General features: G+C 33.8%; 1 protein-coding gene across 1 annotated transcript in view; it reads left to right on the top strand.

The window, feature by feature from the left end:
• The first annotated feature begins 1,476 nt into the window (after positions 1-1,476).
• LOC150092797 (uncharacterized) overlaps positions 1,477-12,049 on the top strand; it is a 51,759-nt gene continuing 41,186 nt past the window's right edge. Inside the window, exon 1 of the mRNA XM_090414734.1 lies at positions 1,477-1,800. Within this exon, the coding sequence (XP_090270860.1) occupies positions 1,560-1,800 (241 nt within the window). The 5' untranslated portion in view covers positions 1,477-1,559. The remainder of the gene's footprint in view (positions 1,801-12,049) is intronic.

Raw genomic sequence — 12,049 nt, 5'->3', positions numbered from 1 at the left:
GTTAATTAATTTAGCAAAATCTGATAAAAATAATGAATAAATACTTCCAGTGTTTTTCTTGTGAGTGGGAACCCCTGTATATATGTAAATAGTATAATAAATAACTGAAAAGATAATGTTACATTATTTTAAACACTAAAATGATACTAAAAATTATATGGTAAATTAATACACATATGGAGTGCTAGAGTTAGAATTGAGAAGACTTCTGTTATGATGATTGACAACTGCAGCTCTTGGACTCATAGATGACTACAGTGAGGCGAGTTTTGACTTTTTGTTAATTTAGCGGTTTTTACATTGAGTTCATCTATGATAATAAGGTAGTAATATCGTAAAATGTCTTAAATAGAGTGAAACAAAAGCAAATGAAAATTTAGTACTTTTTTTCCAGATCTAGTACCTATTTCCTGCATAAGTTAGTACGAAATATTTTTGCTGGGTGGTCACCCTGGCGGGGAATATGAAAAGCATCTTGCTTCACCCCCTAAAGACATAAATGTCAATTGTCAACAGATCGAAACGGATTTTGGTAAAAAAAAAAAAAAAAAAAAAAAAGGCAGTTTTGTACTGTATTTTTGCCTGCTTTTCTAAAATTTTCGTTACGCAACGTACATTAAAGGTTAATAAATAGAAAACAGGACCGAATGTACTCTTAAGATGAAGAAATAATACTGAAAGAACCTAATTTCAAAGCAGAAGCAATTCGGTGAAATTAAAAGTTTTATAGCAGTTGACTGAGCGTGTTGTCCGTACTCATCTAGAAAGAAGAAAGATCATCCTGTCTAAAGAAAACGTCACAACTGACAGCCCGTTTGACAAGCTGCGTTATTACATAGAATTCGTAGTTTAACCTTTTTTTCTCTTAGTTTTATTACATTAGCTTCTCCGAGTGGATCTATCAGCGCCTTTCATTCAAAATCGAGTCAAGGACGCAAAGAACCCTTTCTAGGTCTTTGACAAGAAATGCTCACTTAGCCAGTCTCAAAGAGGTGCTCTTACCCCCTCCCCCCACCTCAAAAAGTACAGGTTTTCCCAGTAGAAACAGAAAAACCAGCAAGAGAACTACGCAGTAAGTGACATACATGCACATTAACGTCATTCAGATTTAGGTTTCTTTACGGTAATCCAAATAGCTAACCCAATTCAAGATTTGCCTATACAAACTTTATATCGTAATAAAACGAATGGGTTATAAATATCTCTTATTTATTCCCATGTCCTATATAAATAAATTTACTGTTTCACCTGCTTATCTAAAACCGTGTTCTCTGTTGAAACTATGTCATTTATATGACAATAATATTTTTAGTAATGAGTATTGGATTAATTCTAGTTTACATTATCAACGATAGATGGCACCACCAAGTTCCGAAGTTTCTTGAGCTTAAAACCGGTCACCTCTGTTCTCGTTTCCTGTGCACCTGAGGGGGAAATTCCTTCGCCAGCTGGTAGATGACAGTTGAGGAACGAAAATTACGTGCAGAAGGAAACTGAACGCTGGTTGGTTCTGAGGGGGAAGCGAGGAATACTCGTCACTGCTGCCTATCGAACCAGCAATGTCTCCCTCATCGCCCGAACACGTGTTGCTTTCTTCGGTGCAGTTCAGAGAGCAGGAGTCGAGCGTCCACTCTTCGTCAGCAGGATCGAAGATGCCAGAACACGTGCAACAGTTGACTGCCACTCTCGGAGCTACAGGAATGGCCATGTTTGGAGTGACCTTGGCCGTCCTGTTGACAATTGTGGTGGTGGTGGCTGCCCGACAGGTACGAAGGAGACAAAAAGCTAGAGATAAAAACGGTAAGTCTGGCTTGAAAAACAAATTTTTATTTAATTTCTTCTAGTCCTATTCAGATAATTGTTAGGCTAACTTTTAATGCGAAACAAACAATGAAGTTCGCACGGTGTTCATGGGTAAAAAATTATCGTCTGCTTTTTTATATAGTTTTCTGTTTACGTATTGTTATTCGTTTGGTATGTTTATAAAAGTTCATTTTTATTAGTTATTTAATTTCTACTGCTTAATATTTTTTTATATATATATTTTAATACCAAGGGTTTAAGTTTAGCTTAACGTTAACTGACTTTTCCTTTGTTATTCTTTCTTCTCTTTAGATTGCGATGTTTCATCAAGACAACTTATGGTCATTTCAAATAAAATAAAGTTATCTTGAATGTGTTCAAATTCATGCTAATTAGGGTCTAGTATTTAAAATTAAGAAACTGGGCGGTCAATCTACCACATATTTCACAGCCATTTTATCATTGCTTATTGTGGTACATCAATTGTTAACCGTATAAAGTGTTTATTGTTGAAAATTGTCTTCGTTTACTGTCAGGAAAGCGCATTAAAAATCATAAGTGTGTGTTAATCTCATGCTGAGCACTTTATTTTCTGGTGAGTTACATAATTAATATGTAATGCTTTTTTTATGCAAAAAAATTATTTTTTTATAGTAATGGCCACAAACTACAACGAAAGGGAAAACTAACATTGAAAAGAAAATTTATTTCACTCGAAGAAAAAAATTAAAATCTTAGATCGGTTAAAAAATGGAGAAAAACTAGGAGCGGTTGCAAGGACTTTGAATTTAAACGAATCAACAATTCGAACAAACAAAATGAACATAAAATCCGAGAAAGTGTTTATTGCTGGGTCAATGGTAAGTGCGAAGCACGTTGCTCGTGTACGCGATATTCTAATGGCAAAAATAGAGAAATCTCTAATGATTTGGATAGAAGATTGCACTCGAAAGAAAATTCCTTTGGATGGAAATCTTATTAAACAAAAAACTCTCAAAGTTTATAAACATTTCGGAACATAACCTACTTTTTCTATGTGATCTGATCTCGCATAACGCGATTTATATAACGCGACATTTCTATGGAACCTAACATCTGCGTTATACGAGGGTTACCTATATATAGTATCGCATTTTCAGAACAAAGGAATGCAATAGTCTTTTGTTCGTGCGCAATTAGCTTTGTTGACTATCTCCGATATCAGGAGAGCAGTAATATATATTGTACTGCACTGAATTATACTTATGACCTGGCTATTTGAACATCTGGAAAAATAACAACCCAGAACGGATCACAAAATTGGGTATTTGATTAGGACTAACTTCAGCAAGAGTTCCCATTGTTATAGTTCGTTGTCTCTGCTAGCACTATTAAAATCAAATATTCTTAAGCAATTATAATTCGTTCACAAAGAAAAAATAGCTGCTGTCTAAGAATTAAATCACTTTTTAATTAGCTCCTTTACTGAAATAACAAATGAGACCATTTCTTCCTAGGTATTGAATGAATAATGAAAAACGTAAAAGAACCAGTCACTTAACCTGGGCTGCGATATGTTTAATTGATTGAGATAATGCGATGTCAAACAATTTGCGCTAACTGTCCTACTATACTTATGAATGTGGTTCAGCAAATCAAAATCTGTTCTTGTTTATCCGTGTGTTAGTACACAAGAACAGCTTTCTTAACGAAGTGTATTGTTGTTAATTCCATGCTTTATTGCCGACGGACATGCCTCATATACGAACTAGGTCTGAACTAATTGCCAGAACCAAACTACGCAACAATAAGCTCTCTCACAACACACTAGCAAGTTGTAAGTTTTTCATACAAGATGTTTTTTGACAAACTCATCAACTTCATCGGGAAAATAATTTGACTCCACTAATGTATCAGCAAGATGATCGGTAGTAACACCAATAGTGACTACTATTCCTGGGAAGTAATGTTTCATTCGTGAGTTCGATACTATAGCTACACTTCTTTAACCACGCTTTGATAGGATTTAAAAGTAAGCAGGGAAACCGGAAGTTCTCTCGCATACTTAATCCTATTAAGATCATTTAAATGATCAGTAGATAACTATCTTACAGTTTTAGGTGTTACGACAAAAGATTCATTCCTTAGCTTTCTTTTACATTACCCCAGCGCAAGTAAGATACGAGATGAGTGTATTTTGTAGATTGCGTATGACCTGTGATCGGTTTCCATAGGGATAAAATTCTTTTATTTTCACTGAACGTGAGCTCATTTCTTGGGATGACTTGTGAAAAATCAGCAAAATCGTGCGAAAGTTTACATGACTTCAGCTGTGACAAAACTGTCACGCGAATAAGTTTAAGAAATATCTCCCAAGGGAAAATATAAATCTTACAGCACGAATTTCTCTATCTAATTTTAGATGTTCATTCTTGAAACGGTTTAAATTAAAGCATATGCGATATGGTCCTTGTATTATGTTAATTGCACATTCATGTGCCCGTTTGCGTGTTTTTCGAGGGACTAAAACCTTCACTTTACGAGGGTAAACTTGGAAATTAAACTGTAGTTACAATTTGAGTTGTGCTTTTCAAATCGCATCATTCATAGAGATAAAGCTTTTCACAGCCATGCATATATATTAAAAAAAATCAGTATTTTCATATTAGGGACCTTCATAGCGACGATATCTTTTCAATGAAACAAACAAACAACAACAAAAAAAAAACTTCTTGATTCATGCTGCAGTGGGAGAGAAACCTTTGTAAGAGCTTTTAGCCAAAGGTCTGTAGCCTTTAGTTGAAAAGCAAGCCTCGTACGATAGTGGCAGGATTTTCCCTACAGGAAACGGCTTCCTCCCCCCCACCCATCCCCATAACTAAACCAGTCAGTGTCTCCCCCCTTTGAGAAAGAGAAGTACACGCAGACACAGTAGACTAGCTGCAGCAGATGAATGGCGAGTCGGCTGCATTAAAATGCCATTGATCCCCATAAAGTAGAACTCGACCCTTATACCTTAAGGGAGGAGATAATAATCAGTTCCCTAGTTATCAGATTTTGCGTTGCATATGTAGGTTTATGAAATAAGCTAAGATATTTCTTCCAAAGTTGATCTTTCCTGGATTTCTAACATAATTTACACTTCATTATATAAAAAAAAAAAAATCTATATGACTTCATTTTTTATTCGGGATTTTAAACTTGAGTATTACATGCTTATTGGTTTCGTAGCACATTGATAAATAGAAGTGGATGGCATCATCGGTACTAAACGATTATAACTTAAAATTTAACAGACTGGCTACGAAACTAGAAAGCGGTTCAATCTGATCGCTTTTTGTGTTTACTTCCATGCATTGATCACCCCTCCTCAGTCCTGGTCAGGATTCACGTAGTAACCATTGACTATTTCATGATTTAAAAAAAAAAATCATGTCTGTATGTATTTGAATTCCACGATTGAGCCTTGATGGATGAGGGGATGGATTTCTCAAAAGGTTCTAAATATAGTTTCTCTATCACGTTTTATTTTTCTGTATGGTTTTGCATTTAATGTAAAAGATAGGTATATTCATAGAAGAACGTAGGATAAATATCAAATGATACGCTTTGACTTAAAATAAATGCAGGTCACAAACTTGACCCCTTCTTTAATCGTACGAAAAAAAAAAAAAAAAACCGTAAAATCAATGTCGCTCGAAATGTCATTCTGCAATCCAAATCATGTTAATCTTATTTAATGGTCGCCAAGTTTAATCCTATTTAAGCCGCATGACTTGTTCTACCTTTCCACTGATGACGGACTAGTGCATTATTTATCTCGAAGTTGATCGTTTGAACTTTGTCGAGTGATTACGTAGCAGTTTGATTCGGATGTATTCAACTTGTGTGGTTTCAAGCTTACGATCCCTCGAAGTATAAATACAAGTAAATATACTACGCAAAACGCGTTGAAGGAAAATCGTGAGCTGAAAAAAAAAAATCAACTAATAAAAAAGTCAAATATTTTCAGTCGACTTTTATGCTGGAGAAAGCGATTGGTGCTGGTCTTCCAACAAGCACTTTCCTTACTAAAATATCCTCCAAGAGTTAAACCTCCATTACTAGTACACAGTAAATGTAGTTTCCGTAATAAATGCAATAAAAACCTCTTTGGAATGTCACAAAAATGCCTTTTTGTTTGCAAAAATTAACTTTAAAATTCTAAACTGTACATTCTTCGAGGCGAACTGGGTTCGTTTGGGTTAGAATTATGGTCTTCCAGTAACTAGAGCTGAGAGGATAGTATATTATCTGTTAATACATGTTCTTAATACAAACACACGACCTATATAACCTTTTTTAGCTGAACGTGGATAAACCAAAGTCCTTACAAAGATTTCTCTCTTTCTAGAGAGAAGATTCAAACCCAGATTTTTTCCACCAAAGACTTACTACAGGAACAAGGTAGCACTACTGCACTAAGGGAACATAACATTAATAAATATAATAATCAACTTTTACAAAACGTTTCAGTTTTTTTTTTTCGGGTGGGGGGAGACGTTCATAAAACCTACTCGATCCCCTTAAAACATGCAAACTGAAATTTAGTTCGAGAACAGTGCATTTCATAACTGATTTACGTCTATTCCTGTATTTTATCCTATTCTAAAACTCACAATAATTGCCAATAAAATTAAAAATAATTTCAAAAATGAAAACTGAAGATCCCAAAAGATCTAAAATATCTTTCAAGAAAAAAACAAAACCTTGGAGCAAGAGTTAATGTAAGCGTTGTCCTTACTGGATCACCACAAGTCGAAATGTCTCTTCATCTATCATCGCAGGCTAGTTTAATGACAGATGAAGAGACGTCAGTTTCTACAGCCAAGGACATTTGTTGCAGACAGACATGTGACTAAACAGTTATATATTGTGTAATTGTTGACCACAGGAACTGGTTCACAGCTATAAAATCGTGACGAACTTTGTTAATTGTTGTACAAAACAACTGGGTTTTCTCAATAAATTTATAAAAAAATAGTTTTTGTATAAACTTACGGTTTCTGAATTTATTTTTTAGAGATTTTCATCGTATTCTTATTTGTTCATTCAAACTATCCTCGATTAAATTAAGAACTTTTCTCTGGATTGCATATATCTGTCTTGGTTGACCGATCATTCTTACCTTTAAATAAATAAATACCTACAGAGATATTTACTTTCTCTAACCACAATGCGATGATGACCTCCTTTGCTGGCTGTTTTATGAAATACGAGACAAAAACCGGATTTCTTTATTAAATCTAAGAAAGACGCCTTTAACTTATAATAAAAAAAAATAATGTCTATTCCATAGAACAGGAAGAAAGAAATGAATTGTCCAGACGTCGCGACAATAAATTCTTAAATTAAATGAAAGGAATTGTTCCTAATAAGGGGGTGTTTCAGGGAAAAGAAGATAAAAAAAAAAAAAGATTGAAAATTGGGTACTTTTAGTCGCATGACAATCACCATCTTAAAAGTCTTTTTTTATTCAGAATAAATCCATTTAAATTTCATAAAATTTTATAATTTAATAGACCATAACGTACACGGACAGAAAAGAAAAGTACATTCGTTTAACTCGCCAATTTTATTCTTCTCGTACTTTAGCCTAAGCAAAATTCCAACTTAGAACCGGTTTGGATGTCGTCATAGTATGTATGCAAGCATACGAAACATGTATAAAGAAATAAGTGATATGCTGTGTACAGCATCAACCATCTGCTTATTTACACACGTGATAAAAAGATGTGGTAAACAGTAATTTGTTTAAGCATGTATAACACAGTTCAGTAGGACAACCACGAGCTTGCATGGCGTTGATTTCCATGACATTATACTTGATTCAGAGAAGGTACATAAAAGCAATTTCAAGCAGGAAAAATTCGTACAAAAATATTAAATTAAATTACTCTACTGTTTTAAATTCACTACTTTTGGTTTTAAAAACTTGTTTTGAATTTCCAAGGATCTTTTGGTGTAGGTGAAAGAGGAAGAATTTGAAAAAAAAAAATATCTTTTAAAATTGAAGAGATAAGAATCGTGGTACTGGGTAATCTTTTAGACCTGAAGGCATCTTTCCAACTATCATTAAAACCTGCACTAATATCCGCGTAGTAGTTTTACTTTACAGTTATTAGTTAACGAATAACTCGGAAATATGCCTAAGTTTCTAAAGAAATTTCTTCTTACGTTCTCCCCCCCCCCCCCCCCCCAAGTAACTATGATCAGTGTAATACCGTAATAATCACTGATCAATCGATGAGATAGTTAAAATGATTTAACTATCTCACCGATTTAAAAATATTCAAAAATTCTTTGAATGCGAATCAGCTGACTATCCTCGTGACCAGAAAATCGCGCCCTTCAGCTGAAAGAGTCGAATCCGTCGAGAATGCAAAACAAGTTAATGTTCTCCAGTTGAAGGTGGATTTGCTAATCTTAAAAGGCAGAAAATAAGGTTTTTACTCCCATTGACCGGCTCTGAAATGCATCATCTACAGCAGTGGTTCTCAAACTTTTTGAAGTCGGGGCGCATTTAAAATCCTACAAATAATTGTAGGCACACTATATACAAATTTCTGAGAAATATGTTATAATAATTAAGTCAAATATTACAGAAAATAAAATAAAATGAAACATACCTTAAGTTTATTCGTTCTTGTGTTTATGAGAAACATGAGCCTGATGTGTCCTAGCGATTGCTTCAATGTTTGAGCATATATTTGAAAGACAAACTCTCACTTCCTCGTCAATACATCGAAGAGTTCCTCTCTTTTTTATACTTAATTGTGGTGAGGGTAGAAAATCCTAATTCACATAAATATGACGTTAAAAATTGTAGTAAAATGTTCAAAGCTTTTTTAGATATTGACACATATTCTTCTTTAATAGAAATCCAAAAGGCTTCAAGAGACAATTCCTTATGTTTAATCATCAATCCAGGATCAGTGGATATAGCTGCTAGTTCTTCTTCTGTTAATGTTAAACCAAAATCACTTGAAGTTTCCATGAATGGGTTTCTAATCCAATCGTATTGTTCAGTGTTAAGCGATGGAAAATAAGAACTCAATTTTTCTTCTAAACTTGTTAAATGCTCAACTATTATTGGAAGTGTTTCATTTATGCAAGTGTTACTTACCAATGGAAACATTTCCAAATTACCTTCAACAGCTTTTCTTTTCCAAATCTGTAGTGTTCTCTGAAACGCTTTCATTTTGTCAGTGGATGTGAGAATATTTTCTTCTTTCCCTTGCATGCTAGTATTCAAAATATTGAGCTGCTGAAATATATCGGCCAAATACTGTAACCTGGCAATCCAAAATTCGCACCGAAGGAGGTTACAAAAATGTAATTATTTTATCTCTTCAAAAAACGCAAGAAGTTCTTGTCGTAGCTCGTGTAAGTACTTTCCCCCTTGGCAGCCACCTCACCTCAGTGTGTAAAAGCAGCCGTCTGTGTTGTGAATCCATATCGATACAAACTTTTCGAATAAACGCGATTTGACAGGTCTTGTTTTAATAAAGTTTACCATCTGAACAACTTGATCTAAAACTTCTCTTAATTTTTCTCCCAATGTTTTTGCTATCAAGGCCTCCCTATGAAGAAAGCAGTGAGTTACGAAAACATTCTCATTTTGTTTTTTTACAAAAGATGTGAGTCCCTTAACACAGCCTACCATGGAAGGGGCTCCATCTGTACAAATGCCTACACACGACTTCCATGTTAACTGCCATTTATCAAGATAGCTATTCAAAATGTTAAAAACGTCCTCACCTTTTGTAGACACACTTAATTCTTTGCAAAAAAGAAACTGATTTGCTATTTGATCTTCATTAATAAAACGGACGAATGCTAAGAGTTGCGCCTTGTTGGTGATGTCTGTTGACTCATCAACTTGCAATGCAAAATTTGAATACTGAAGTTTATTACTGCATACATTTTTCTCGATATCAGAAGACATTTCTATAATACGCCTCTGAACTGTATCGTTGGACAGAGTATTGGGGTACTGAGTAATTTTGGGTACCCAATTTTATGCGATGTCTACCGTCAAATTTTCACCTGAATAAAAGATTAATTTTTTTATATACTACCAATTAAGTTGTTATATTAATTTAATTTTTACTTTTTATTTTCCTATTTTAATTTGTCGTTTTTAAAACCCTTTAATTATATAATTATTTCTGTGATTTTGTAAACGCATACTTTATTTTTTAAATAAAAATTAAAAGACAATATATTTTCATATATTAAAAAGGCGTATATATTTCAAATTTTTCCGAGACCAGCTGATGTAATTTAAAACTGTAGGGACCTCTGGGTTTTGTATAGCTTAGGGTCTCAGCAAGTCTAATCCGACCCTGACCACGGGCGCCTCGTGCATAGGCACTGCAAAACTGCAGCATCCCCAATTTTTCTCGATACATATGTTAATATTTGTGAGATTTTTATATAGAGATGTTTATATTATTTGATCTCTTTATTTCTAACAATTATTTTTTTTAATTCCGAGTGCACTTATATGTTATTATATGCACAAGGGTTCACTCCGATTGGTGCAATGACCACTTTTTTACTATTTCTTTCAGAATTCAAATAGATCACCGACTCAAGACCAAAATACAAAATAAACACATTTAATAAAACAAAAACAATATATATACACTTCAAACAAATATTACATAACTAATTACAAAATTAATTGGATCCAAGGCCTTTTAAAAATAAACTTACACTTAAGACTAGACTAAACACTTTGTTTGCACAATGACAAAATGTTCATAGCCAGTTTCTTTCTCTGTTAAGGCCCTTAAAACTTAAAAAAAAACTTAAGTTCCTCCGAACCTAAATGTCTGCCGGCCTGTGTTCTAATTTTCTCTCCGAACGCTATCCTTGTTTACTCTCCCCGTTGCTTCGATACCGAACTTGTCAGCTGTCAATCACACATCAAACTTTCGCTCCATGAAACTGGTAAGCAAGAAGTTAGGTATAAATAATGTCTGACGCGTTGTCTCCGTTAGCGACAAGAGAATGTCTTCATAAAAACACAAAACTTAATATTTTAAATTACAATAAATTTGTTTAAAGTAACACAACTATTCAAATCCATAAACAATACGTAAAAATATTCAGAATTTTAAATTATGATTATTTTTGCAAATATATTTATTAATTTCTTTATATTCGTTTGTAATATTTAATTTTATCATCAACAATCCTCTACAATTCTCTTATTTTGTATAAAAAATAATAAAAATTCACCTTGTAGCATTTAGGAGGGCGAAGGACGCTAGCAGCACTGTGTTTACCACAGTGTCGTATTGCTACGAGTGCAAGGATATGCACGCCATAGTGAGATGCGAGCTATTAGCGTCATGCGGCACTGTCCTTCGCGCAGTTCCACTGTTGTTTATATGCAGTTTGCTCCAGTAGTAGAGTGTTCGTAGTGTTTATCGTGTTTACTCCGTCTCTTTAAATATTTGGACATTACAATTAAATCCTTTAATTGTAATGTCCAAAAATTGCAAATTCATTCCTTTAATTACAATTAAAGGAATGGATTTCATTTTTAAGTAATTTTGAATTATATCAAACTCTATAATTTTATCGATAATAAACAATATTTTTTCATTTTTGATTTTTGTTTTTAAATTTTTACCATAATTTTGATATTTTATCCAAACACGTATACACTGTACTTACAGTGTGTATGTATATTTCGAAAGTTGCAGCACAGCCACGATGTCAAGCCACGAGCCGCCATTGGCCACGGGTCAAATAAAATTGAAGGGACCAATAAAAAAAAAAAAAAAAAATCACTAGGGATAGTCAAGTCTTAAATAAAACTACAAAGGACTTTAGAGGCACTATCCGTCGGGGGGGGGGTCTTATACACACACACACACATATATATATATATATATATTGTTTTGTGTGTGTTTTAAAAAAAATGGAGTATTTCCTCCAAAATTCTAAGAGTAATCAGTCTTCAAGTGCTTTTCTAGAAAAAACCTCTTGACGCCGGTGGAATGTATCTTCCATGTAAGACACGTGACTTCTTTACGAAGTTGTTGGTTTAAGTTCTCACAAAAAATAAGATGGTTTTCCATTTTGTTTACCCATCAATTCGCATATGTTATCACATATGCGAATTGAGAACGACTATGAATATTTTACTAGATTACAAAGTTTCTATGCACCTAACATTACATTAGTATTATTTCATTAATAATTACGTTTT

The sequence above is a fragment of the Typopeltis vanoorti genome, chromosome 25 (genome assembly GCF_054136105.1).
Source record: "Typopeltis vanoorti isolate ZY-2024b chromosome 25, IOZ_Tvanoo_1.0, whole genome shotgun sequence".
NCBI classification, from domain to species: Eukaryota; Metazoa; Arthropoda; class Arachnida; order Uropygi; family Thelyphonidae; genus Typopeltis; species Typopeltis vanoorti.
Note: the sequence above shows the minus strand (reverse complement) of the source record. Positions and strands in the feature narration are given on the sequence as shown.